Source organism: Malaya genurostris, chromosome 2 (assembly GCF_030247185.1).
Source record: "Malaya genurostris strain Urasoe2022 chromosome 2, Malgen_1.1, whole genome shotgun sequence".
Lineage (NCBI taxonomy): Eukaryota > Metazoa > Arthropoda > Insecta > Diptera > Culicidae > Malaya > Malaya genurostris.
In genome coordinates this window covers 318,947,651-318,974,428 of record NC_080571.1, presented here as the reverse complement: position 1 = coordinate 318,974,428, position 26,778 = coordinate 318,947,651, and the positions used below count along the sequence as shown (strand labels likewise).

General features: G+C 37.6%; 2 protein-coding genes across 2 annotated transcripts in view; one reads left to right on the top strand and one right to left on the bottom strand.

The window, feature by feature from the left end:
- The first annotated feature begins 173 nt into the window (after positions 1-173).
- LOC131431252 (lysosomal alpha-mannosidase-like) lies at positions 174-15,855 on the top strand. The gene is made up of 5 exons (XM_058596853.1): positions 174-385; positions 12,731-13,441; positions 13,502-13,635; positions 13,695-15,363; positions 15,424-15,855. The coding sequence occupies exons 1-5, from the start codon at positions 275-277 to the stop codon at positions 15,796-15,798; spliced, it is 3,000 nt and encodes a 999-aa protein (XP_058452836.1). The 5' UTR covers positions 174-274; the 3' UTR covers positions 15,799-15,855.
- LOC131431250 (cGMP-dependent protein kinase, isozyme 1) overlaps positions 15,830-26,778 on the bottom strand; it is a 36,544-nt gene continuing 25,595 nt past the window's right edge. The window contains exons 10-11 of the mRNA XM_058596851.1: positions 16,316-16,501; positions 15,830-16,245 (exon numbers count right to left, since the gene is read on the bottom strand). Coding sequence (XP_058452834.1) covers positions 16,083-16,245; positions 16,316-16,501 — 349 coding nt within the window. The 3' untranslated portion in view covers positions 15,830-16,082. The remainder of the gene's footprint in view (positions 16,246-16,315; positions 16,502-26,778) is intronic.

Sequence of the window (26,778 nt, the reverse complement as noted above, 5' to 3'; positions counted from 1 at the left end):
GATAGTGATATTATGTAACAAATCCATTGTTATGCGAGGATGTTTCTCTGGAAGACGAATACGCCGAGAAAACACTTGATTCGCTGACTTGATAAACAACAACAACAATCTCACTTTCTTTTCGATTGATATATAAACTACTCAATTAGTCAAGTTCGATGACTGGTCTCGGTTAGACCACGGCGCGAGTAGGTCATCAAGTGAACTTTCCGACAGTGAGTGAAGTGCCTTGATTCGGCTAATTTGAGTTCTAAAGATTCAACACATTGTAGAGATGCGATTTTTGGTAGTTTTGATTCTCCTGATAGCCGGAACGCTTGCTCGGCCGGGCCGTTTCGGTAAAGATTGGGATCACTCCCAACAGGAAGCCAAGTGTGGTTATGAGGTAAATAACGACCGTATCGAATACTGATGTATTTTCGAAAAGTGCTGAAACGTGATTTTTTTTATTTATTCTGCTGTCAACATCAAGTTTGTTGAAAAACGCAAAATCAGTTTCCTCCGTTACTGCTTGATGAATCTTAAAAAAAACATCAGTTTGTGCAGAAAACTGTTCCAAACAAACTGATATTTGTCTTTTGGATTTCCATTCAACTACAGCGAAGAAAACTGCAGTTGCGTTTTGCAACAATTGCCGTTTAATAAATTTATGGTGTCGTCGTAAAGCTGTCATTACTGGTGTTTGCTGAGTTCAGTTTTCGTGATTCATGGAAATGAACGGTCATGTTCTGGTACTTGTGTTAAGTTAAGACTGATAAAGAATTTAACAGAAAGAAAATTTTCTGTTTTCGACAATATGTAATTTCAAGTAACTAAAGGTAAAGTAATAAAAATAAGATTTTTGACACTGCAAGTTCAACAAATTCGATTAGTTTCCAGACTAGATTGAAAGACAATCTTTTAAAGTCGTCATTTATATGAAAAAGTTGAAATTTGAAATACTCATCACCTTATACTTCTGGAACTGAATACTCATACTCGGATTATAACCAACAGCATTCCATAAAATCATTAGTTGATATATAAAAAACGTGCTTAATCCACCTATCAGTGAGATGATACCTTTTTTTATCAATCCGCATGTGTTTTTTTCATGAATATTCTTCGGTTTTCATGACATTATTTTATGACCGTCGTTTTAAGCTGCAATTTGACATTTTAATCACTCATTACTCTATCTAAAAAGGTTACAATCGATTAAACTTTTCATGATATGTCGAAGTGAGTTCCACTTTAGAATTTACGGTAATTTAAGGTACTTCCAGAGCCGGTATTCAGGAACCAGCATAAACCAAACCGATTCGTATGGCCATATGACGAATAAATTGCAATATTTTTGAGTCCAACTTTAAAGCTTTTCGGGATTGTCATCTTCTATATCGGTTTGAATTTAAAAAATTCATCCTCCTGTAATTCCAGAATCGGGAGTCAGCATTGAATAAAATTAATTAATTTTGTGTGGGACTATAAGTTTATTTTAATTTGAATTTTTTTCTGAAATTCGATTTGGCTTTATTTGAGAAAACGATTGAGCTTTGAGAAACGATTCGATACTGGAGCCGGAATTCGAAAATCGGTGTAGCCGAAGTCAGACAAATTCACCTGATTAGTTTACATTTGTTTCAATATGTTTAAAAATCAGTATAGACATCTTTGAGAAATCGTAGTACGAGTTAAATTGTTGGGTGCCTTCCGAATCGAAAACTGAATACCACTAAAACTGAAATAAGTTTATTTGGTTGTCGACTATTCAAATCAGCAAATCTTAGATGATTCTTAAATATCATTTGAATCTTAGATCGGTTCAGCCATCTACGAGGAAAATAAGTTACACAATTTTAATTTCGTTTCACATATCATCCTGTAGTTCCGGAACCAGAAGTCGGATCCAAACATAATTCAGGAACCTTGTTTAGGAGCATACGAATTTTCATATGAATCTGAGTTTGTAGAAAACGGTTGAGTCATCTTCGAAAATAAGGTAAAAAATTGAGTGAAATTATTTGTCACATACGCATTTGCTGATCTCGACGAACTGATTCAAATGGTATATGGGTGTTTTGTTCTTCCAGCATTTATTGCTGTAAGCAGTTTAAATAAATATAATTATGAAATTGTTCAGAATTCGGAAGTACTGCCATCTTTCCAATATGTCATATTCGAACGATTATGTTGCCAAAAACGAACCGTGCTAAAATTGGTCCGAGGCAAAATGTCATGAAAAATAATGCTGTACACAGTCTTTTTGGTACTTAGAAACTATTGTATGTAACAGTATAAAAAATCGTGTTTTACGTTGCTCCCAAGCCTTTCTTTGCCATACAGCGCTCAGAACTTCTACTGCTGGAATATGGGGGAAAAGTCGCTTACACAAAAAATTCGATATCTCCGTTAAAAATGGACGGATTTTAACAATCTATGGCTTGTTGGATAGCTATTACCGTGCGGAATCTAAGTCTGAAAACATATTCTGTTTTCAAGGTTAATTGTGACAGATACTGCCAAAAAATTTTGAAAATTTTGACATAAAACTTCGTATAACTCAAAAAGTAAACATCCGATCTCAAAACCATTCAATAGCGTTCTGGGTGACGGAGAGACCTTTCATTTGCGACTAGTTTGATCAAAATCGGTCCAGCCATCACTGAGATCTCGACCTCTTAGTTGACAACACACATACAGACACACACACATACACACACACACACACACACACACACACACACACACACACACACACACACACATACACACACACACAGACATTTGCTCAGTTCGTTGAGCTGAATCGATTGGTATATGACATTCGGCCCTCCGGGCCTCGGAAAATTTTTCGAAAGTTTGAGCGAATTCTATACCTATTTTTTATATATATAAAAAAAGGTAAAAACACTGAAGAATTCGATATTTTTATACTGTTCACCCTATAATTACGGATTTGGATAATCGCAACTTCTGCATACTAGAATATCTTCCGGTACTCCACCATGGTCAAAGTCGGTAGTACTATTATCAACTGATATAACTTACAAGTTGAGATTTCCTATTTTCCTAATTTGGAATTCCCGTCAAGTTCAAGAAGAAATTTTTTGACATTTGATAAAGAAAACAATTTTCCCTTCACCATTTTTGCGAAACAAATCCAGAAAGATAATTCTCTTAGAGATAATATTTAGTAACACTATTAAAACATATTAAGTATAAGGAATAGCGGTATTCTTTGTACATTTTTATTATCAAAATGAAGAGTGGTGCCATCGGCAAGAAAAAATTAAGCTACCTTGCCATCGTAAGTTTTTGAAGAATATAAGAAATCCATTCGAAAACCGGGTGCCAGCTTTGAGTATCTATTTCTAATGTCTAAATGTTTGGCTGAAAAGTTTATATAATAAAGTAGGCAAATTTACTATATTTTTTTTGTGAGCACTACAGTTGATTGTTCTACAATGGAGCCTGAGTCAGAATATTTCAACGATGTAAGTACTGTGTAAACTGAAAGGTTTTGTTGTAGTATTTTCATCGTGTTAATGTGTTTATCTAACAGATTAATAAACTCCTCAGCCAAATATTTAGTCATTCGAATTAGCTGCTCAAAGTTATCATCCGATACTTCAAACGCATCAAAAATCGACGGTTGCGAAGTAGCTTAATTTTTTCTTTCTTGCCGTACCACTTCTTCTTATGCAAGTACTATTGCACAAAGAATATCTCGATTGCTCCTACGTAATAATTTTTTAATAGTTTTAGTGCTTTTTATCTCTAAAAAAAGAAATGCATTTCTAAATTTCTTACGCATAAATGTTACAGAGAAAACTATTTTCTTTTTCTTTTTCAAGTGTCAAAAAAATCTGCTTGAACTTGGCAGTAATTCCAAATTAAGAAAACAATCGAAATCTCTTTGCAGTTTTCTTATCTATCTTCTATCTATCTATCTATATTTAAAAAAATGCAGAGATCATTCTTTGGAATCACATCACGTAAGAACGGATGGACGGATTTACATGTTTCTATTTTGTTTTATTAGTTTTTACCACCGCCGGGTTCGCACATCAAAAAAATTAGAAAAACTAGCCAGAAAAGTGGGAGAAATTCATGAAGTTGTTTTGTATGGACAATGGAATTTTCCACTGAAAAAGTCGCCAATGCTTGCTAGATCTACGATTGATGTTTGGTGCGCAACGAGTTGGATAAGTGCTTGGTTTGTCGATGAAAGGAACACTAGATCGTTAAAGAATCTTTCCGAGCTTCCGAGCCACGTGCTTAATTGGGTATCAACATTATTGCTTGCAAAATGATTTAATGATGGAACGCATATGAGTGTTCTAGCTATACCGTAAACAGGATCAAAAGTTCTGATATTGTTTACCAGAAGATGCATTGTGTGCAATGTAATCAGTTAGATGATTAATGTTAGATGATTAATGTCTAAAACCAATTTACATCGCCTTAGTACGAAGTATTTTGGAATATGGAGTTACAATTTGGCCTGCGCATCATAATGTTCACATCGACCGGATCGAAAGGGTCCAAAAGTGTTTCGTCCGATTTGCTCTTCGACGACTACCTTTGCAGAATCATCTTCAATTGCCACGTTACGAGAATCGCTGTGCTTTCATGAACCTGCCGACTCTACAAAATAGACGAGTACATCTACAAAGGATCTTCGTTTTTATCTACTGACTGATAACATCGATTGCCTCGTGCTACTCGAAAGAATTCACTTTAACGTTCCAGGAAGATCATTGCGAAGGACGGATTTTCTTAGACGCCCAGCGTGTATCATCTATTTGATTTTAATATTAGCAAAGACATGTTTAAATCAAAAATATTATTAAGTTAACATTAGTGTTTAGTTATATAGCCAAAGTCTGTGCGAAAAATTAACTCTAATCGAAGACAATAAAGAAATTATTGATACAACTAAAAACGTGATTAATCCACCTAGCAGTGAGATGATACCTTTTTTTTATCAATACGCATGTGTTTTTGCATGGATATTCTTAGGTGTTTTAGTTCTCATGACATTATTTTAATTATCGTCGTTTTAAACGGCAAATTGAGATTTTAATCACTCATTACCCTGTAATGCCGAAACTGCAAAACATATCGAATTTCAATCTTAGCGTGCGACAATCGATTGAACATTCCATGAGATGTCGAAGTAAGTTCCACTTTAGAGTTTTTCGTCATTATTTATGGTACTTCCAGAGCCGGTATTCAGGAATTAGCATAGCCCAAAACGATTCGAATGGCCATAAATTATTACGCCAAACAATTTACATGAAATTTATAAACTCATCATCTGTAATTCCATAATCGGATCAAATTCACCAATTTTGTATGGGACCTTAAGTCCTGTAATATTTGTTTTTGAAGTTCGATTTGGTCTTTTTTGAGAAAATGATTGAGCTTTGAGAATCGATTCGATACTGGAACCGGAATTCTAAAATCGGTGTAGCCGAAATCAGTTAAATTCACCTGAGCAGTGTGTAGACATCTTTGAGAAATTGTAGTGCGAATTAAAATTTGGGGGTACATTCCGAATCCAAAAACGAATACCGCTCAAACTGAAATAAATTTATTTGGTAATCGACTATCCAAATCTGCAAACCCGATAAACCTGATTAATTTATGTGAAATGGACATTTTTATACTAATCACCCTGCATTTTCTAAACCGGAAGTCGGATCTGACTAAAAAGTAAGAGGTTTTATAGGATTTTAAGACCTCTCATTTGAATCATAGATGATTCTTGAATTTCATTTGAATCTTAGATCGGTTCAGCCATCTACAAGAAAAATTTATTGCATTATTTTAATTTCGTTTCACATATCATCCTGTGGTTCCGCAATCAGAAGTCGGATCCAAACGTAATTCAGGAACCTTGTTTGAGTATACGACTTTTCATATGAATCTGAGTTTGTAGAAAACGGTTTAACCATCTCCGAGAAAATTGAGTGAAATTATTTGTCACACACGCATTTGCTGATCTCGACGAACTGAGTCGTATGGTATATGGAAGTCATGTTCTTCCAGCATTTATTGCTGTGAGTAGTTTAAATCAATATAATTATGGAATTACTTTCAACTCGATAATGCTGGTATCATCTGGTTTATATATGCCATATTCGAAAGATTATGTTGCCAAAAATAAACCGTGCTAAAATTGGTCCGAGGCAAATTGTCATAAAAAAGGATGCTGTACACAGTCCTTTTGGTACTTAGAAACAATTATATGTAACAGTATAAAAAATCGTGTTTCATGTTGCTCCCAAGCATTGCTTTTTCATACAGCGCTCAAAATTCCTTCTACTGGAATAAGGCTTACACAAAAATATCGATATCTCCGTTAAAAATGGACGGATTTTAACAATCTATGGCTTGTTGGATAGCTATTACCGAGCGAAATCTAAGTCTGGAAACATATTCTGTTTTCAAGGTCAAATGTGACAGATACTGTCAAAAAACTGAAAATTTTGACATAAAACTTCGTATAACTCAAAAAGTAAACATCCGATCTCAAAACCATTCAATAGCGTTCTGGGTGACGGGGAGACCTTTCATTTGCGACTAGTTTGATCAAAATCGGTCCAGCCATCTCTGAGATCTCGACCTCTTAGTTGACAACACACATACAGACACACACACATACACACACACAGACACACACACACACACACACACACACTCACACACAGACATTTGCTCAGTTCGTCGAGCTGAATCGATTGGTATATGACATTCGGCCCTCCGGGCCTCGGAAAATTTTTCGAAAGTTTGAGCGAATTCTATACCTATTTTTTATGTATATAAAAAAAGGTAAAAACGAATGCAGTGTTCATGTAAAAGTTAATGGACACAATATTTAATAGAATAGTAACTTGAATTTTAGAATGTCCCAGAATTACTCATTTTATCTTCCGGTTTTTTTACAATATCAAACTAACTAGAGATCGTGAGAGGAATGAGAAAGAATATGAAAATGTAGAGCCATAGTACTCAAGGATCAAAAGGTTTCTTGCATCTAATTTTTTACCTTCTACCAGAAGAGTCCAACTTAGCGATGCGAATCATCCGAGTCGCTGATATGTCAGAATTTTAGTAAATATTTACTGACTTACCAGAAGTCATAAATAAACTATATTTTTTGTATCGTTTATTTATACCCGGCTATAACTTAATAAAATATTTAAAAAAATGTTTTTCGCTAAATTGTTAATCGAATATTGTTCCTGTGGCTGTGATTGTTACGCTACGAACATTCATCAAACACGACTAAATAATATCATCTGACTAGCGAGAAGTGACGAACTACAAGTCGCGAGGGCAGCTTTTGTAAATTTGCGGAATCAAGTTAAAGTAGTCATCTTAGTTATGTTTGTTTCACTTTTTATCTCATTTGTCGAAACCATCGCTGTTTGATGCACTGACTCAAAAGATGATATGGCGATCGGTGCATTCGCTCAATTTTTGCGTAACAAAAGCGTTTAACATATTCACAATATGTTTTGATGAATATATAACAGCATAAGATGTTTGACAATTTGCTATCCGAAAACATAAATTCAAAACAATAATTTCGGGCGAGACGAAGTTCGACGGGTCAGCTATCTATATATATATATATATATATATATATATATATATATATATATATATATATATATATATATATATATATATATATATATATATATATATATATATATATATATATATATATATATATATATATATATATATATATATATATATATATATATATATATATATATATATATATATATATATATATATATATAAATGCAGAGATCATTCTTTGTAATCGCATCACGTAAGAACGGATGGACGGATTTACATGATTCTTTTTTTGTTTGATTAGTTTCCTTTGTATGGACAATGGAATTTTCCGATGAAAAAGTCGTCAATGATTGCTAGATCTACGATTGATGTTTGGCGCGGAACGAGTTGAATAATGGTAGTTTCGTTTTTAAATTGCACTACACTGGTGTAGCGAAATCTACACTGAAACCGTTCGTTTTTACCAATTGCACTACACCAGTGCTACATTTTTTCTGCACCGATGCCACTGGTGTAGCACTCATCAAAAGTTTGGTGTAGCTCTGTGCAATGGAACCGTTTATTGTAGTCAATGGTTACTGTTTCTGTTTTCGTCATTTTTGTTCGTTTATTCATGCCTCCGTGTAGCACTGCATCGGTGTAGTGCAAATTAAAAACGAAAACGCCATCAGTGTTTAGTCGTCGAAGAAAAGAAAACTAGATCGTTGAGAAAATCGTTTGGCGCTTAACGAATAGTTTTGTGTGGAGATTTCACATGCATACTTGATTCATGTTATTTGTCATTTCGAGCCACTTGCTTAATTGGATATCAAAATTATTGCTTGCCAAATGACCGCTGTAGACAGGAGAAAAAGTTCTGATATCGTTTACCAGTTGATGGATTGTGTGTAATGGAGTTAGATAAATAATATTGGGCATTGTGAGAGCGAGTGCAACAAATCAGAAAATTTTTGAATGAATCAATGAAAAGATTGTTCTGTTTAGAAGCGCTAATGTCAAACTAATAGATTTTCCTTGCATTTTTCTTTCTAATGATTTAGCGCACACAATAAGTGGCAGTTAGATATCAATGTTCAATATGATTATCAGAATGGATTTGTACTGCCATTTTATGTTTCATATTCTGAGAAGAATGTTCAAATTGGCAAGATCAATATCAAATTAAAATTTAAGCGACGTCTCTCAAAGCAACCAAAAGTTCCACAGAACCTGACAGGCCCATGTGGGGTTTCAAGAGAGGGTTCAAGGGAGGGTTCAAAAGAAGGGAGACAGGTGTTCAAGAGTGGGTGAGGGGGGGAGGAGATTCAAGAGTGGGGAAGGCGCACAAATTTGAAAGAAAAGTCAAGTTATTTGCGCTTTTATATTATAAGTACTTTATTGTTCATGGAAGCTTGAAGGGGGAGTGGCTTTTGAAACCCCTAACCCCCCCCCCCCCTCTGCCCACGGGCCTGGTACCTGAACACTATCCATTTTTTCAGAGCCCTGAAGCACGCTTTGTATGCTTTGTATGTATGTGTTAAGTTTATCAATACAAAATTCTGGTTAGTGAGCTTTTTTATCCATTACCGAAAGCAAGAATCACATCTGGAAGAGAAACCGTGGCATTTTATATCCATTATATCGAAGCCATTAGAGAGAGATTCTTTATTGACTCAAAGAATGGGATGACAATTTGTGCATTTGCTCAATTTTTTCTTAACAGAAGTATTTGACATTTTCACATAAATTTTCGCGTGATATTGCTTTTTGAACTAAAGCGAATGTGTGTCGAATTCCGCTGATTGTAGGTTAAGTAATCAACAAAATAATGGAGATAAACGTTAACTACTTAGTCGTTTGACAATTCTGCTGTCCGAAAACATAAATTCGGACAAATAATTTTTGGGAGAGACGAAGTTCGACGGGTCAACTAGTTGATGTATAAAGATTTCAAATCAACAATTACTATCGATTATATCTGCTAATATCTAAGATTAAGTTTATGCAAATTGTTATTCTAGTATCTTAATTGGTTAAAATTAGTATATCGTTAATTGTACACCATTTGTCTTTTCTTTCAGGAAGTGTGTAGAGTATTATTCTATTATGAATTCTAGAATATCAAATAACTGAAAAATTCGTCTTCTATAAGAAGTTCGTTCCTTTTGATAAACATGTGTTCGATATTACAATGACAGAATATTTTTATTTGTTGCTATTTCATCGTGGAGACTTTGTTATGATTTTTGATATTTTAACTCTTATTTCAAACAAAATAAATTTAATTTCTCCAATTAAGATGGTTGGTTTTAATAATAAATCTTGTTATTGGTTTGCAAATCACTTTTACCTGGGAACCTACATCGCATCATAGCCTTTTCAAAAAAGCCACTTGGCAAACTAGCCACATCAAACAACTAGCCCCGGTTTCTCCTATTGCTCGTTATTGATCGATCAAACTCATTTCGACTATTCCTGATTTCCACTTCGTAACGCACCGGAAGTAGTGGTCAAAAGATTTCGTTGTAAAATACACATCGATTCCTCCGAATTTGCCAAACCGATTTACACAAACTTAGATTCCATCATTTCTCATGAGTTGTCATTGAATATATCAATATAGTGTTGAAAGTTTCAACTTTTTTTATAAATGACGACGAAAAAGGGATCAAATCTTAAAAAACTGGTCTCAATACTAATCACATATGTACAACTCAAACATTCTATCAAACGCCTAGCCTTTATTCTGAATAACGGACGTATTGATTTTTCGATCGAATCATAGCTACCTTTGATTTTGCTAGCGTTATGGGGAACACAAATGAAATACGAGGGAAAAAGACGTTATTCAGAATAAGGGCGAATATCTAACGAGAGAAACTACTCGTAAAAAGACTGACGAATGCAACAGCGAAATGAAAAATTTCGAAAAGGCTACCGCATGGACTCGTGTCCGTAACTAGTCCTGCCCGGGGAAGTGGAGCTCGATGACAGTTGAGCATGTCCGATTTCTTCTGTTTAATTGGACTTTTTCTTCGAGTGTTTTATATGTAGAGTAGTTTAACGTTTGCATTGAATTAATGGACTTTTTACGGATGGTGATAAAAAATAGATAAAGACAAATAACTACTTTTGATAAATTTCTCATGGAAGATAACCATTTAAGCTTACTTGCGAGCGGCCTTCCGGCAATTAACCGGAACATTCGTTAAGCGGACTAAAACATACGTATATGCAAGTTTTTAAATTCTTTAATCGTTTTATTTATCAATCCCTACTAAGGTTTCGCGACAAAATTGTTGCGAGTATATCTTACGCTTCAGGCTGGTCCAGAAATTCTCAATGGGACGCAGATGGGTGACGTTGGGTGGGTTCGCCGACTTGTGTATCACAACGATATTCAGTCGCTCCCTCTTCTCCAATGATCGCTTGGAGCAGTGGAGAACACCGCGTTTTCTCTATTATGGTATTGATTGATGAACGACGCAACTTCCGGAAGACATTTGTACTATGAATTTCCTCGTTCACGGCGAAAGAAGAGCGGCTTTGATATCCTCTTCTCGCTGACTCTCAGCCACAGTAGTACCTTTGTGGGGGAAGTAAAATACGAAGTGCCCTGACAGTCGTTGCCATCCAGGGTGATATAGGTCTCGTCGTCCGGTTGGCTCGGTCTTCCTCTTCAGCTTCCTTTAGAGCTTCTTGTCGCTCAGGGTCGCCGACCGTCCGGAACCGGACTTTCTTCCGATGCTCTGATTGTTGTCTAATAGTGCTAAGATGATATAGCCGGAACGGGCGTATCCGGCGTCCACAAAATACCGCACAATGTCCGTTTTCGACGTTCTTTGAACGCGTACACTTCTGAATGGAGTTGCTTCACTGTTGTTGCGGTTAGAGTTCGACTGATAGATCTGTTAAATTTTGTTTGCTAACGCATGGGTTACTATGATTGATGCTGCATGGGTAGTTTCATCAGTGCGGATGAAGGATAACCCATGAAAAACGACAATTTTTGTCCATTTTTTTTAAATGCAAACCTTAGTTATGTTTAATAATTCAAGTTCGTGATGAAAAATAGGCAATCAAATACTAGAAAATCATATCACATGTTAAAATTGATAAGTTTACTAGAAATAACTTTCACTCATAATTAACCGTTCTCGATGTATTGTATTGTTTTTATTGCTGCAATGCCCTTGAAGGTCGTTCGGAACCACAAATATGTTAAACTTAAACACCATTGACTCTTCTGACAAAATCAGTTTGATTTTGGCATTAAAACCTTTTCATTCGAAAATTTGAACGCTTCTAACTCAGTCATTTTTTGATGGATTTATATAATTCAACTACCAATCGATTCGGAAAAAATCAACTTAAACATGTATGGCAACGTCATTTCAGTATTTTAATTAGAATTTTGAAAAAATCGACCAATGTTTTCACGAACCAATTACAGCAGGCTAAAATGATGTCATCCTCTTGATTCCTTGGGCACGGCAACGAGTTCGATCGTTGCTTAACACCTCGCATTTAGTTTAGTAGCTGTTCTGCTTCGGTCGGCATACCCGATCAGATGTTCTAAGGAAATTGAGATATTCATTTCACATAACAAAATTTGTTTTAAATTTCGCTGGTTTGTTGGCAAAATAACAAAATAATAAAAAATATAACAAAAGTTGATATTGTCGCCTTTGAATGTCTCTAGGTTTCAGTTCAAGAGGCACCCAACTGCCTTGCTTTTGAATCATGCCCATGGATTTCAATGGTTGAGAAACTGCTTTCGTACAGAAAGTCACTTCCAATGATTCTGCAAGCTCCTCTTGCGTTTGACTCGGATCTTCATCGAGTAATGCCTTCAACTGTTTGTCTCCGATTTTTTTTTTGTTGTTGTTCTTGAAACGTCAAAACCATTACCTACATGATTTATCAGTTCGATCATTCAGCTGCACTTGTCTTCCAATTAAAACAGAAAACTAAAGACTTCCCGCAAATGCTGCTTATTTAACACAAGTTTGCTCATAACAAAAACAAGGTTCTTTAAAGAAAAACTCGAAGCAATATGAATTGAATATTAACGACAGATGTCTATCCTCTTGAATCTATCAACATCAGCAGTTACTGTTCAATATCATCTTTTAAACACGGGCCGAACTAATTTGTACCCCCATTGCAGTCATGCCCAGTGGCAAAAAGAGACATGCTGAATCTTCATCTGGTCCCACACACTCACGACGATGTCGGCTGGCTGAAAACGGTGGATCAATACTATTACGGAAGCAGAACCAGTATTCAGCGAGCCGGAGTCCAATACATTCTGGACTCGGTGATTGAAGCTCTACTGCACAATCCCGAGCGTAAGTTCATCTACGTCGAGTCGGCATTCTTCTTCAAATGGTGGAACGAACAAACGTCGGAACTGCAAGATGCGGTTAAGGAATTGGTTCAACAGGGTCGTCTGGAGTTTATCAACGGTGCTTGGAGCATGAACGATGAGGCGGCTTCCCACTACCAGAGTTTGATCGATCAGTATACGTGGGGATTGGGATTACTGAACGATACCTTCGGAGAGTGTGGACGACCCCGTGCCGGATGGCAAATTGATCCGTTTGGACATTCGCGAGAACAGGCCTCACTGTTGGCCCAGATGGGATACGATGGATTATTTTTCGCCCGTCTAGATTACGCGGATAGGGCGAAACGGGAAGCAAACAAAGATACGGAGCTGATTTGGAAGTCTAGCGTCAATCTCGATGACAGTGAACTGTTCACCACGATTCTGTACACGCTGTATCAAGCACCGCCAGGGTTCTGCTTTGACGTGCTCTGTTCCGATGAACCGTTCATTGATGGACCGAACAGTGCGGAGAATAATGTCGATGCTAGGGTTTGTGTTCACTGAAATGTACTTTTAAACGGATTTTAATTTTTGAATACTTTCTTTTAGATTGATGCTTTCCTCGAGTGGGTTTACGGAATGGCAGAAAAGTATCGTTCAAATAATTTGATTCTTACCATGGGAGGCGATTTCACCTACCAGGATGCCGGAATGTACTTCAAAAACATTGATAAATTGATTAAGTATGGAGAATTTCGAATAAAATCTCATAGCGAAACAATAACACGACTTCCACTTTCAGATACACCAACGCGCGTCAACAACATGGAGTTAAGATCAATGCTTTCTACTCGACTCCAACGTGCTACCTAAAGGCTCTACACGATGCGGAACTTACCTGGCCAACCAAATCCGATGATTTCTTCCCGTACGCTTCGGATCCGAATACCTACTGGACCGGTTACTTCACTTCCCGGCCGACCTCGAAACGATTCGAACGAGTCGGTAACCATCTCCTGCAGGTATGCAAACAATTGACGGCTCTGTCACCTGCAACCCGTTCGAGTTACTTCCAAAACCGGTTGACCGTGTTGCGGGATGCGATTGGAGTTATGCAACATCACGATGCGATCACCGGCACCGAAAAGCAGCACGTGGCCGACGATTACGCACGGATGCTCCATACAGCGTTCGAAGCCTGCGGGGAGAACACCAATGAGGCGTTGCGGGACTTGACGAAGGCACCGTCCGATATAAAGTTCGAGTCCTGCCATCTTCTGAACATAAGCCAGTGTGCGATAACCGAATCGAAAGAATCTTTTGTAGTCACACTGTACAATCCTTTGGGACATTCCACCTATCAGTATGTGAGGTTGCCGGTGAACGGTAACAACTACGTGGTACGAAACTCCCAGGGATTCGAACTCCCTACTCAAATGATCCCACTGCCCGATACCGTATTTAATCTGAACTCACGCGAAAGCATTGCGAATCAGGAACTCGTATTCCTAGCGGATCAAATTCCACCAATGGGATTCACATCTTTCTACGTGACGGAAGCGTACGATTCGCAAGCCCGCAAAGACACCGAGCCACTTCCGAAGCAGGAGGTGACTAGCATCGGAAACAAGTACCTGTCACTTTATTTCAATAACAACGGTTTGCTTAATATGATAAACATCAACGGAGAGAGTCACTGGTTGCAGCAGGATTTCCTCTACTACGAGGGAGCTCTCGGAAACAATGCGGAAGCGAAGAACCGATCTTCCGGAGCGTACATTTTCCGACCGAATGGAACAGAGAAACTAGTGTCAGCATCCGTGCAGTTGCGGGTGTACAAAGGGGATCATGTTCAGGAGGTCCATCAGGTGTTCAACGACTGGGTCAGTCAAGTGATTCGAGTATACGAAGACGAACAGCACGTGGAGTTCGAGTGGTTGGTTGGACCGATTCCGATCGAAGATGAAATTGGAAAAGAGATTGTAACTCGGTACCAATCGGATATCGTTTCCAAAGGTGTGTTCTGGACCGATGCCAACGGTCGTGAGATGATCAAGCGAGTACGAAACCATCGCGACACTTGGGACTTGGAACTGAACGAACCGGTTTCCGCAAATTACTATCCGGTAACGGCAAAGATTGCACTGGAGGACGAATATAAGCGGATGGCAGTTTTGAATGATCGTGCCCAGGGTGGAACTAGTCTGCAAGATGGAGTGTTGGAATTGATGTTGCATCGTAGACTGCTGAAAGATGATGCGTTTGGAGTCGGTGAAGCCCTGAATGAAACCGCCTACGGGACGGGTTTGATTGCCCGCGGTAAACACTATCTGATGTTTGGCCCGAAGGCTTCCCAATCTGTGGCGAAGGAACGATTCTTGCAAAATCAAGTGCTTACACCGGCTTGGATGTTCCTCAGCGATGCCACCGATCATTCATTTGGTGAGTGGCAGTCAACTTTCAAAACTGCGGTGAGTTGAGATCTATTTTATTGTGAGAAAATTTTTCCAAAAACTTTTTCTTCTCGATAGTTTTCCGTCTTACCTTCGTCACTTCCGGCAAACGTAAACTTGCTAACATTCGAACCGTGGAAACAACCGTTCACTTACCTGGTGCGTTTCGAACACCTCCTCGAGAGATCGGAAGATCCTCTGTACTCGGCACCCATAACCATCAACTTGGAGTACGTGTTCTCGAAATTTAACATCTACAGCGTTCGTGAAACGACTCTCGGTGGAAATCAATGGCGAGAGGACAAATCACGGATACACTTCTTCTCAAACTCGGTACCGACGGCCCAAGAACCAGTGGAAGACAAATCCAATCTACTGATCGACGGATATCAGGTTACACTAGGACCGATGGAAATTCGGACTTTCGTAATGGAAATGAGCTTCAACTTTTAGTCTAAGTGATTTATCAATCCTTTAAACCGATATAATAAAGCTTATCAAATATTCAAACTCCAGCACTCTATTTTTTAGAAAGCAATCTGTTTTTTTTTCATCCGTAACAACGAGAGATAAGTTGCCGATCTCACAAATCTAAGGCCACAGGGTTCTATTCCGTGCATTCTATTTAATAGTATAAAATAATGAGCTCCACGTCATTGCTTAAAGCTACGGTAAGGCTAGGGCACTTGAAAATTTCTACAAACTAAAATTTCGCACAATGCTCCTTCCTGGTCTGCTCAGAAGTTTGCATCCCACCCGGAATTCTCGTCCGGTGCCGTCTCGGTGTCCTTTGGAAACACGTCGAAATTGGATAAATCCATCGGTCCTTTCAGCTTCGGTTGCAGTGGAGATTTCAGGGTTAGATTCGCCAGTCCTTCCCAATCGAATCCCTGGAACCATCTGGAAACATTTATCGGATAATGAGAATAATGCAGAATTTAGTAATTCAGAGTAATTCGAAGATATCTACTTGTGCTTTTTAATATCCTGAACTCCTCCCCGCTGGTAACCCAACCGTTCCGAGGGGATATCCCGACAGAGCCGTTTGATTAGGCTGATTGCCGAGCGGGACATGTGCTTCGGAAAATTTACCATGTCAATTCCCTTCAGAATGATGTTGTACGTCTTCATCGGGTCAGCCGCTGCGAACGGAGGTCTGCAAATGGTTGAATGAAGATGGAATGAATAAATTTGAAACATATATTTTTCTTAATTAATCGAATGAAATCAATTGTTCCTCTGATTTTCAATACGAGACGCAGTTTTTTGGCAGACGAAGTCTTTCTGAGACGAACAATAAGCGTCACTCTCAGCTCCGCTTGCAAACTATGAGAATGTCCAGTCAATGACATAAACAAAAGAATAGTTTTATAACTGTGTTCTTCTTTCATTTACCCTTTCAGTCATTTTCGGTTTTCAATGAAAATTGCATACTGTGCAGTGTCGATATTGAACCGTAGCTTTGAGAATCGATAATGACAGCAAAACGATTCAGTGTTCATTTCAGAGCTCATTTTGCGCACGAAAATGTGAATCAAGATTTCCGATTGTGAATCAAAAAACCGAACACCGTGAATTAAAAAATTGGGTAACAAAACTAGAATTGCGATTATTTTTTAAATAGTGGAAACTGTATATTACAAAGAGTAGCAGCAAACCTTATGTATACGCGCTTTTTTTTATTGAGCTGAAACAAATTTGTTCTTATTCTCAGAAGACAGCTATGTCCAGGTGAAGAGCTTTAGCTGGTCTCACAAAAATTCGATCGCGCATCTACGTACCGCGGCGGCAGAAATGAATGTACAACGCTTCGTTCGCTCTCGGCGCATTTAGCCAAGAACGAGGTACGAGTGTTCCAGCTTAATAACATTTGTACAATTTTGTAAGAATATTAAACCCTACATTTTTCGGTAGTTGTGTTTTCTGGGACTTGTTTAATTTCTTTCCTTGGCGTACGGGACAATTGTTTATAATTAGGTTTTCAAAACCGGAGAAAAGTATCTGTAACTATGTAAAATTTTAGTGCGATCTTACTCAAGATCACATTAAAATTTATTTAAAATTGTTTGCGTGGTCAAATGTGGTAATCACGCTAGTAATTTTAATTATATTAAACTACTTTTCATACCTGATAATTAGAATAATATTTTACACTTTAATTAATTTTGATTCCGAAAAATATTTTAATAGACATTTTTTAACTTAATTATCTTAATTATCTGATTGCTATACAATTAGATTACAATGAAAGGTTCGTCATCAATAGCCAGTATTCGAAAATCTTCTGAACCTCAGACAACTTGTAGGATAAACATTGGGTTGCAAGCGCATACGATTAATTAATACAGTAAACGACATTGAATTTGTTAGATAAAATACATAACATTCAATATGTGGAATTCCGCAGCCGAGGGAAACAAGAAAAAAGTTCCCATGCAAAAATCAACACATTTGCTCTTAAGGTGAAATGTAGTGGAATGCGAAAATCGCGTTTTTGATCAATTATTCAAAGACTAGACCGATTTTCGAAAAACCAAAAACACTTAAGTTTTCGAAATCAAATTTATCATAACTAAGTATTCTTAGAATTTTGAAATTTTCCTTTGCCGAGCCGTAATTGGTTTTTGAAATGTAAAAGGTGATTTTTTTGAGGTTAGGATTTTCATGCATTAGTATTTGCTCAGATTTTTTGAGGTTATGATTTTCATGCATTATTATTTGCTCAGTATGCTTTGACATTTCATCATGAATAGACTTACTAACGAGCAACGCTTGCAAATCATTGAATTTTATTACCAAAAAGTTGGCAGGAAATCCGCTTTTTTATCGACAAATTTTGTTCAGCGATGAGGCTCATTTCTGGTTGAATGGCTACGTAAATAAGCAAAATTGCCGCATTTGGAGTGAAGAGCAACCAGAAGCCGTTCAAGAACTGCCCATGCATCCCGAAAAATGCACTGTTTGGTGTGGTTTGTACGCTGGTGGAATCATTGGACCGTATTTTTTCAAAGATGCTGTTGGACGCAACGTTACAGTGAATGGCGATCGCTATCGTTCGATGCTAACAAACTTTTTGTTGCCAAAAATGGAAGAACTGAACTTGGTTGACATGTGGTTTCAACAAGATGGCGCTACATGCCACACAGCTCGCGATTCTATGGCCATTTTGAGGGAAAACTTTGGAGAACAATTCATCTCAAGAAATGGACCGGTAAGTTGGCCACCAAGATCATGCGATTTGACGCCTTTAGACTATTTCTTGTGGGGCTACGTCAAGTCTAAAGTCTACAGAAATAAGCCAGTAACTATTCCAGCTTTGGAAGACAACATTTCCGAAGAAATTCGGGCTATTCCGGCCGAAATGCTCGAAAAAGTTGCCCAAAATTGGACTTTCCGTATGGACCACCTAAGACGCAGCCGCGGTCAACATTTAAATGAAATTATCTTCAAAAAGTAAATGTCATGTACCAATCTAACGTTTAAAATAAAGAACCGATGAGATTTTGCAAATTTTATGCGTTTTATTGTTTAAAAAAGTTCTCAAGCTCTTAAAAAATCACCCTGTATAAACGGTAACTGTTCCGTTCCACGGGGATGATTTTAGAACTGAAAAGTAGTGTTTGAAGCAGAATTTCACAAAGAATCTGAAAATGCAACTCAAAATTATAAAATTTTAGCTGAAACATCCGAAATTTGAAAAAGTTTACATAAACTTTTCCGCATTTTTTTTATTGCTTGCGCGCTGCTGTTTCGTATTGAGGTGGTGTGAGAAATGCACGGTGGGCACGGTGGCATTATATCGTGAGCAAAAATTACATGTAGAATTATGACGCGAATTTATGCAGGTTGGGTTTTGTGTAGAAATAAAAACGAGTTGAATACAATAAAATGGGTATTGTAAGAAATTGTTTATTTTTTAAGTAACTGTCATTTATAATGCTAATAATGTCCAATTCTGTTGAGTTCAATGCATTGATGTTGCTGAAGCAATAAAGCCTGGCTGTGTGATATCGTATAACAGGTATTATTTTAGATTGTAGCAATTTTTATAGCAAAACTAAAACTTCATCATTGACAAGCTGCTGAATGAAATACAAACCAAGTATTATCGTGATATAAACAATGTGATAAACATTGATAAACAACAGGCATATACATGGTTAGCAAGTTGGTTAATACATATACATATTTATTTATTTATTTATTTATTTATTTATTTATTTATTTGGGAGCAGGGAAAAGCCCGATGGAGATGAAATTTAGCAATCTCTCTCTCCAGCAGGCATAAAACCTCCTCATCAGTATCAACAGATTACAATGATCCAACAGATACATTTGGACTTAACACTAACAATTAGAACTAACAATAAAAACTAACAATTAAAACTAACAATGAAAACTTAATCTATAATCCTATAACTAGTTGATGACACCAAGCATTGGATGGCAGTAATAGTGCTCTTTTTTAAAAGGTGAGAGAGAAGAAAAAAGTGGGTAGGCGAATGGAGTACCAGGGTTGGTGGAGGAGGTGGTAAAGGAGCGTGGACTAACGACGATGTTAGAATCGGCATGTAGATCTAATTAGTGACTAAAAAGGTGGTGGAAGGAAAAGAAAACGACGATGTTAGAATCGGCATGTAGATCTAATTAGTGATCGAAGAAAGCATGGTGATAGACAAAGAAAAAGAGAAAGGGACGACCGGGCTAATTTCTGCGAGCAAATCTAGTTAGTGTCCAATGAAGATGGTGGAGAGACGAAGTGGGGGTTGAACGAAAAAACAATATTGTCGGTTACAAAACAAATACTGACCGTAAGGCTAATCTGACAAGTGATTACGAAACAATCGTTTGTTTGTTTGTTTGGAGCCGGGAAAAGTAACATGAAAACTCTAACTGTGCCTGTCTCTGAGATCGTAAATAGAATTAAAGCTAACTAGAGAGAGTATTCCGGAAACGTTTTTTTGAAGTAGTACGCGACAAGTGGAAATCGAAAACATCTGAACAGCGATTGAAAAGGCGACACATGCTGAGGAAAGGTTCGTTATATGCATAATTTGTTCTAGCACGAGGTAACCTCAGAAATGGCTGGTATCGAAGACTGCGTTGATGGATGTTGAAATTCAATTTTTGTAACAGATCTGGACAATCAATTCGTGATAATATTAAATCAGAAACAAAAACTGCTTTCGAGACATCACGGCGAACGGATAGCAGGTCAAGATCAATTAGCTTACAACGGTCCTGGTAGCTGGGAAGGTTATGAGGGTCGTTCCAAGGAAGACGACGAAGTGCAAAGCGAACGAAGTTGCGTTGGATAGATTCAATACGCTGGATGCCGTTTTGATAGTACGGTGCCCAAACAACGGCAGCGTACTCGAGAGTAGATCGGACCAAAGTGCAATACAGCGCTTTTAAACAGTATATATCAGTGAAGTGCTTAGTTACGCGGAATACGAATCCAAGCATTTTAGAAGCTTTTGAGATAATGTATTCCATGTGTTCCTTGAAACTTAGTTTACAATCCAAGAGAACGCCTAGGTCTTTGACTACGGATTCCCGCTTAATAACTGTTTGAGCGATAGTATAGTTGGATATAATTGTTGAGCGTTTACGAGAGAATGAGATAACGACGCATTTGGTTGCGTTCAATAACATCCTATTCACGTCACACCACATAGTAAAATTATCCAACTCTCTCTGCAAGAATACAGTGTCTTCAGAATCTCTGATGAGCTGGAACAGTTTAAAATCGTCGGCGAAAGATAGTTTTAGGCATTTCAGCGATAAGTTTAGATCGTTCAAATACAGTAGAAATATGAAGGGTCCGAGATGACTGCCTTGAGGTACACCGGAGCTCACTTGGAAAGGCGTGGTAATACAGGTACCAATTTTTACTGCCATGTCACGATTTGTTAGGTAAGACTGAAACCAGGCCAAAAGTGCGTCATTGAATCCAAGCCTTGCTAATTTAGCAACGGCTATTTGATGATTTATTTTGTCAAAAGCAGCTGAGAAATCCGTGTATATAGCGTCGACCTGTAGTCGCGCTTGTAATGACTGGATGATAAATGATGTGTAAGACACTAGATTTGAAGATGTAGATCGTTTAGGCATAAAACCGTGCTGAGTTGAAGAAATATAGTTAGAGCAGTTATAAGTGATGAAGTCGAGAACGATTATTTCGAATAACTTAGAAACTGCACACAGCGCAGCTATTCCTCTGTAGTTGGATATTTGTCGCTTGTCGCCTTTTTTGAACACAGGAAAGATAAATGATTTTTTCCACGGATCGGGGAATACTCCGGTACGTAGAGAGGTATTTAACATTATTGATAATGGTACGAGAAGGCTCTCGGAGCATTTTTTAGCACTAGGGAAGCTATACCATCAGGTCCGGCACTATATGATGATTTTAATTGAGCACATGCGGATTTTATGATTGTGGTAGTTATTATAGGATGTGAACCAATAGAAGGACGTATAGGTACGTTGCTTGCTGCTTCAAGAACCTGATGGCTACTCAAAATTTCTGCGGAAAAGACACTGCTGAAGTGTTTGCGAAATAGTTCACAAATGTCAAAAGTAGTGGTAGCTGCTATTCCATCAAATGACATCTGGTTTGGCAATCCAGTTTCTTTCCGTTGAGTATTGACATGGTTCCAAAAGTTTTTCGGTTTAATTTTCAGATTATTTTGAATTCGGCGTAGATGTGCATGGTATAGCGCTTTGTTCAAACGTTTGTACCGAGTGTTGTAGTACAGATAATAGTTCCTAAGTTGAACGGAGGGGCGTTTTGAGAATTTCCTGAGTGCTGTCCTTTTGGTTGACTTGTAGTATTTTAATGTAGAGTTGGACCAAGGTGGATTCGTTGATGCACGACAAACCTTCTTGGGAATGAACTTATTTATTGCGTAAGAGACGATCTCAGACCAAATTGTGACAGCAGAATTACAGTCCTTATTGCAAAGTAAAAGTTTCCAGTCCAGTTCAATAAGAAATCTATTCATTGCTTCATAGTCTCCATTTTTATAATCATAAAAGGTCTCATCTGACATACTGTTGAAAACGATAGGCGACACTTCAACTAAGGACAGATGAAGAGGAGGGTGATGTTGACTACTTCTTACAAGCGCAGAAGGGGCAAGTGAAATCGTACAAATGCTTGAAAGCTCCTGGCTAGCGAAGCAAAGATCAAGCATGCGATTGTTTGTGTTGTGGCACTCATTTAGTTGAACTAAGCCCGCTATATTGTATGCATCAAGAAGCATCACGGAAGATGGTGTTTTGGATGAGCAAGCAGTGTCTGGGTACAGATAGTTAGATGAACCACGGATCCATCTTAAACCAGGAAAATTATAATCGCCCAACATCATAACTTTGTCGTTAAAATCCATTCGATCGTTGATTTGCGATAATGAGCTCAAATGCTGTTCAATCAATTCTATGTCATTAACACGATCAGGCGGAAAATAAAGTACACAAATGTAAAGAGTATAATGATTGAGAGCGAGAGCAATCCAAATCTGTTCTACGCTAGCACAATTCGATAGAGAGATGAGACGTGATTTATATTTTGATCGACAAGCAATGAGTACTCCACCACCAATTTTTTTGGTGCTATTCGAGTCGCAACGGTCCTGTCTATAGACTAAATAGGAATTCCCGAAAATTTGACTCGAAAGAGTGTTACTGTTTAGCCAGCTTTCAGTGAACACATATAGATCATAGGTTTCATCAGAACAGGCAAGATGATAATCATTCAGGCAAGTGTTAATTCCCCCTACGTTCTGATAATAGATTGCTAAACTAGAGTGGTCTGGATCATCCTTGAAGTGGGATATCGGGAACAGACTGGAACAGACGGGTGTCGCACGGGGGGGCGAGGCTGAGACTGACGGACTGTGAGAACTCGGGGTGATTGCGCATACGGGCGATTGGATTGATTGTCTGGCATTCGACGAGGTGGGAGACGGGGTGAATATAATCTGTTTGGCAGCTGTCTGAGATTGTGCTCTAAAAAAGGAGCTATTGTCACACCGTTGGGCCAGAAATCAGATGATGTGATAGTTGTTTCGAAGTTAATTGGAACGCATATTTTGAATGAGACGAAAGATAACGGACGATCCTGATTCTGACGTACGAGTTTGATACACTTGATCAAATCAGTATTACAGTTGAGTCTAGCTTGTAACCTCATGTTAGTTATTCATAATTAGTCATGATTATAGCTCTAGTGTAAGAGTAATCACTAACAATAACGATTGAATTAGCATATATTCAAAGTGTGAAGGATTCTAAATCCATTACGTCCAGTCTTTTTTACAAGCCAATATAACGAAAGGTAAACCCACTGCGCTCAATCATTGAAAAAGGTTCGTGTTTCTATGTGTCCGTTTTTCTTGGTATGCTTTGTGCGACGGTTCGTTCAACTGAAGCGGATAAAATTTGGCGCGCATTTTATGACGCTACATTTCACCTTAAAGCACCGGCTAAGATTTTATCCGGTTATCCCATTCAATTTTTTTTGTCTGGATCTTGCACTAAAAATAGCTTTAAAAGTTTTCTACTCTGGAAAGTTCAAGTCCGATTTTTGCACACAACATATCGATTCGGTTTTTGTACTTAAAACTACTTATAAGGTTGCACTTACCACCCGTTCATTTAACGCTCAATCACGTTTTTAAATCTGCTATTTTTTCAAACAGTATCACACACAGAGATTTTTTTTATAAAAAGCTTTGGAAATTAATGTTTCATTCATGTCCATTCATGTTCTAATCTCTAAAATTATAGTGGTCTAAAACTATAACCAAAATGGAACTGGTTCAATCGATTTTCACGAACTTAGATTCAAAACAAAGTTATTATGATAGCAGCATTTTGCGCAGCGTTTGAATGGTGCGATTGAATTGGCGTAGCACTCCTGTTACTTCTGTGTATTATATTTAAGCTAAATACCGTAAATTGGACTAGCTAAATAGCTGCATAGCGCGCTTTGTGATTGGGTATGATTTTCTTATCATTATACAGGGTCCGGCACTCGAAGTATAACCACGGGCATCAGCTCTCTAGAAATTTGCTAAATGACAGTTCGGAGTTGTATTGTTTACAAGCGCAAGAAAGCATTTTGCCAAAAGTGAACGCGAAAAAAAAATCTTGACTTGAGAGAGCGAAGGAGTTGCTTCGTTTGGCCGAAAGCGGTCAATTTCCGAACATTGTATTTTCTGACGAGAAAATTTTTCCAATTGAGCAATTCGTAAACTCTCAAAACGATAGGGTTTACTTGACCGACCGTTCATACGAGAATTTGAGTCATCGATTGGCCACCAGGAGGCAGCACCCGCAACAGATAATGGTTTGGGCCGCTGTAACCGCAGATGGGCGCTCTCCAATCGTTTTCATCGAGCCTGGCGTCAAGGTAAATGCGACATATTATCGGGAAAGTATTCTGGAGGTTGCTTTGAAGCCGTGGGCAGACAAACATTTCGGTGGCAGACCATGGACGTTTCAGCAGGACTCGGCACCGTCTCACAAAGCTCGAGTGAACCAAGAATGGCTGAAAAACAACGTTCCGAACTTCATCACGTCCACACAATGGCTCTCGAATTCTCCAGATGCGAATCCAATGGATTATTCTCTTTGGGCCATTTTGGAGAGCAAAGTCCGAACTAAAAGATACACCAGTCTCGAGGCGCTGAAAAAAGTTATTGTCCGCGAGTGGGCCAAAATACCTGCAAGTCACATTCGGCCAAACGAAGCAACTCTTTCGCTCTCTCATGTCATCAAGTCAAGGCAAAAGGTGGTCATATCGATCAAAAGTGAATTGATTCTGAATTTTGTATTATTTTTACACATTTTGTACTTTGAATTAAGTAAAAGTAATTTTCCAAACTGAATTTATGGCCTTATTAATTGATTACACTTCGAGTGCCGGACCCTGTAATTATTCTTCATCGCAGCATGTATGTTAATATTAGAAGCTTTTTGGCCTTTCTCATATAGAAATGTTATGCAATCACAAAAAAATAAAAATATTTCCCGAATTTCATCCGGATCCGACTTCCGGATTCGGAAATATAGGGTAAAGTGTGTTAAAAATTTTATATCATCACTGAAAAGAGCCAAAAACCGTAAAAAAAAATTCGCCTAAACAAGTTAGTTTTAATTATTGTAAATCCGAAAATTTATCAAAAGTTCAACACATATTTAAAAAATGGTAAAAATGTTTATAACTTTGCCAGGATGTACTACCTTCAACAGAATTATGGGATGTTATATTTTCTACAATTATTACAAACAAAGCATGCATAACAAAATAACTCAAAACAAGTATAAAAAACCGATTTTAGGGGGTTGCATAAAAACGCTTTGTATATCCGAAACAGTGCGACCTAGACTTTTGGTTTAACATATTCGACAAAGTAAATTATTTTCAATAGTTCTGAAATTTTGTAGAAGAAAAAATTGTTCCATCTCTTCAGAAAAAAAGTTCTGGTTATATTTTTTGTCAAAGTAGGCCATGAACAATTAGGGATAAAATGAAATTACGCGATATATATTTGTAAAACAAATTTTAAAAGCATCTATATGCATTAAAAGAACGGTTTGGTAGCTAATGATTTATGTTCACGTTTTTGCCTTTCTCTATAGAAAGGTATTAGAATTGCTGGAAAAACCGACTTTCGATCGGAGCCTCGGAGACCCATAGTGCTATATAGCATTCGACTCAGTTCGACGAGATCGGAAAATGTCTGTATGTGTGCTCTTTTCGAAGATATTTATACGCGATCAATTTTCTCAAAGATGGCTGAACCGACTTTAACAAACTCAAAGATTAAATGACTGTGACTTTTGGTTCCGGAGATATGATTGTATAAGTGACGTAACCGACAAAACGCGTTGTTTTGTATCGCTCTAATGTAAATAAGGGTGCCAATATTTTCGTAAAGCGCTATTGTTCAGAAGTTTAAGCATCTCGAAAAAAGTCCTCATGCAAAATTTGAACTAAATCGGACATGGGCAAGAGGTGCTGCCCAGCGGTTAAAGTTTGAAAATTTTCGATCTTGAAAAAGAACCATAGGGGGAAGTACATGAAATTTCCGAAATCGATTTATTTTTTGTTATGCCAAAAATCTAAAAATTGCATGAAACGTCGAGATTTAGTGTAATCTCAAAAAAATTTTTTTTTTTAAATCGACTTTCTGGGACTTTTTGATATTTTTAAGTCCCAGAAAGTCGATATTTAAAAAAAATTCGAAATGACACTAAATCTCGACGTTTCATGCAATTCTAAGCCTTTTGGCATCAAAAATTTTGTTCGATTTCGAAAATTTCATCTACACCCACCCCCTCCCCCGCAACACAGAGTAGCATTATAACTATCCTAACTTTATTGAAATGTTGATTCCGAATCAAACAGTGATACAAATAATG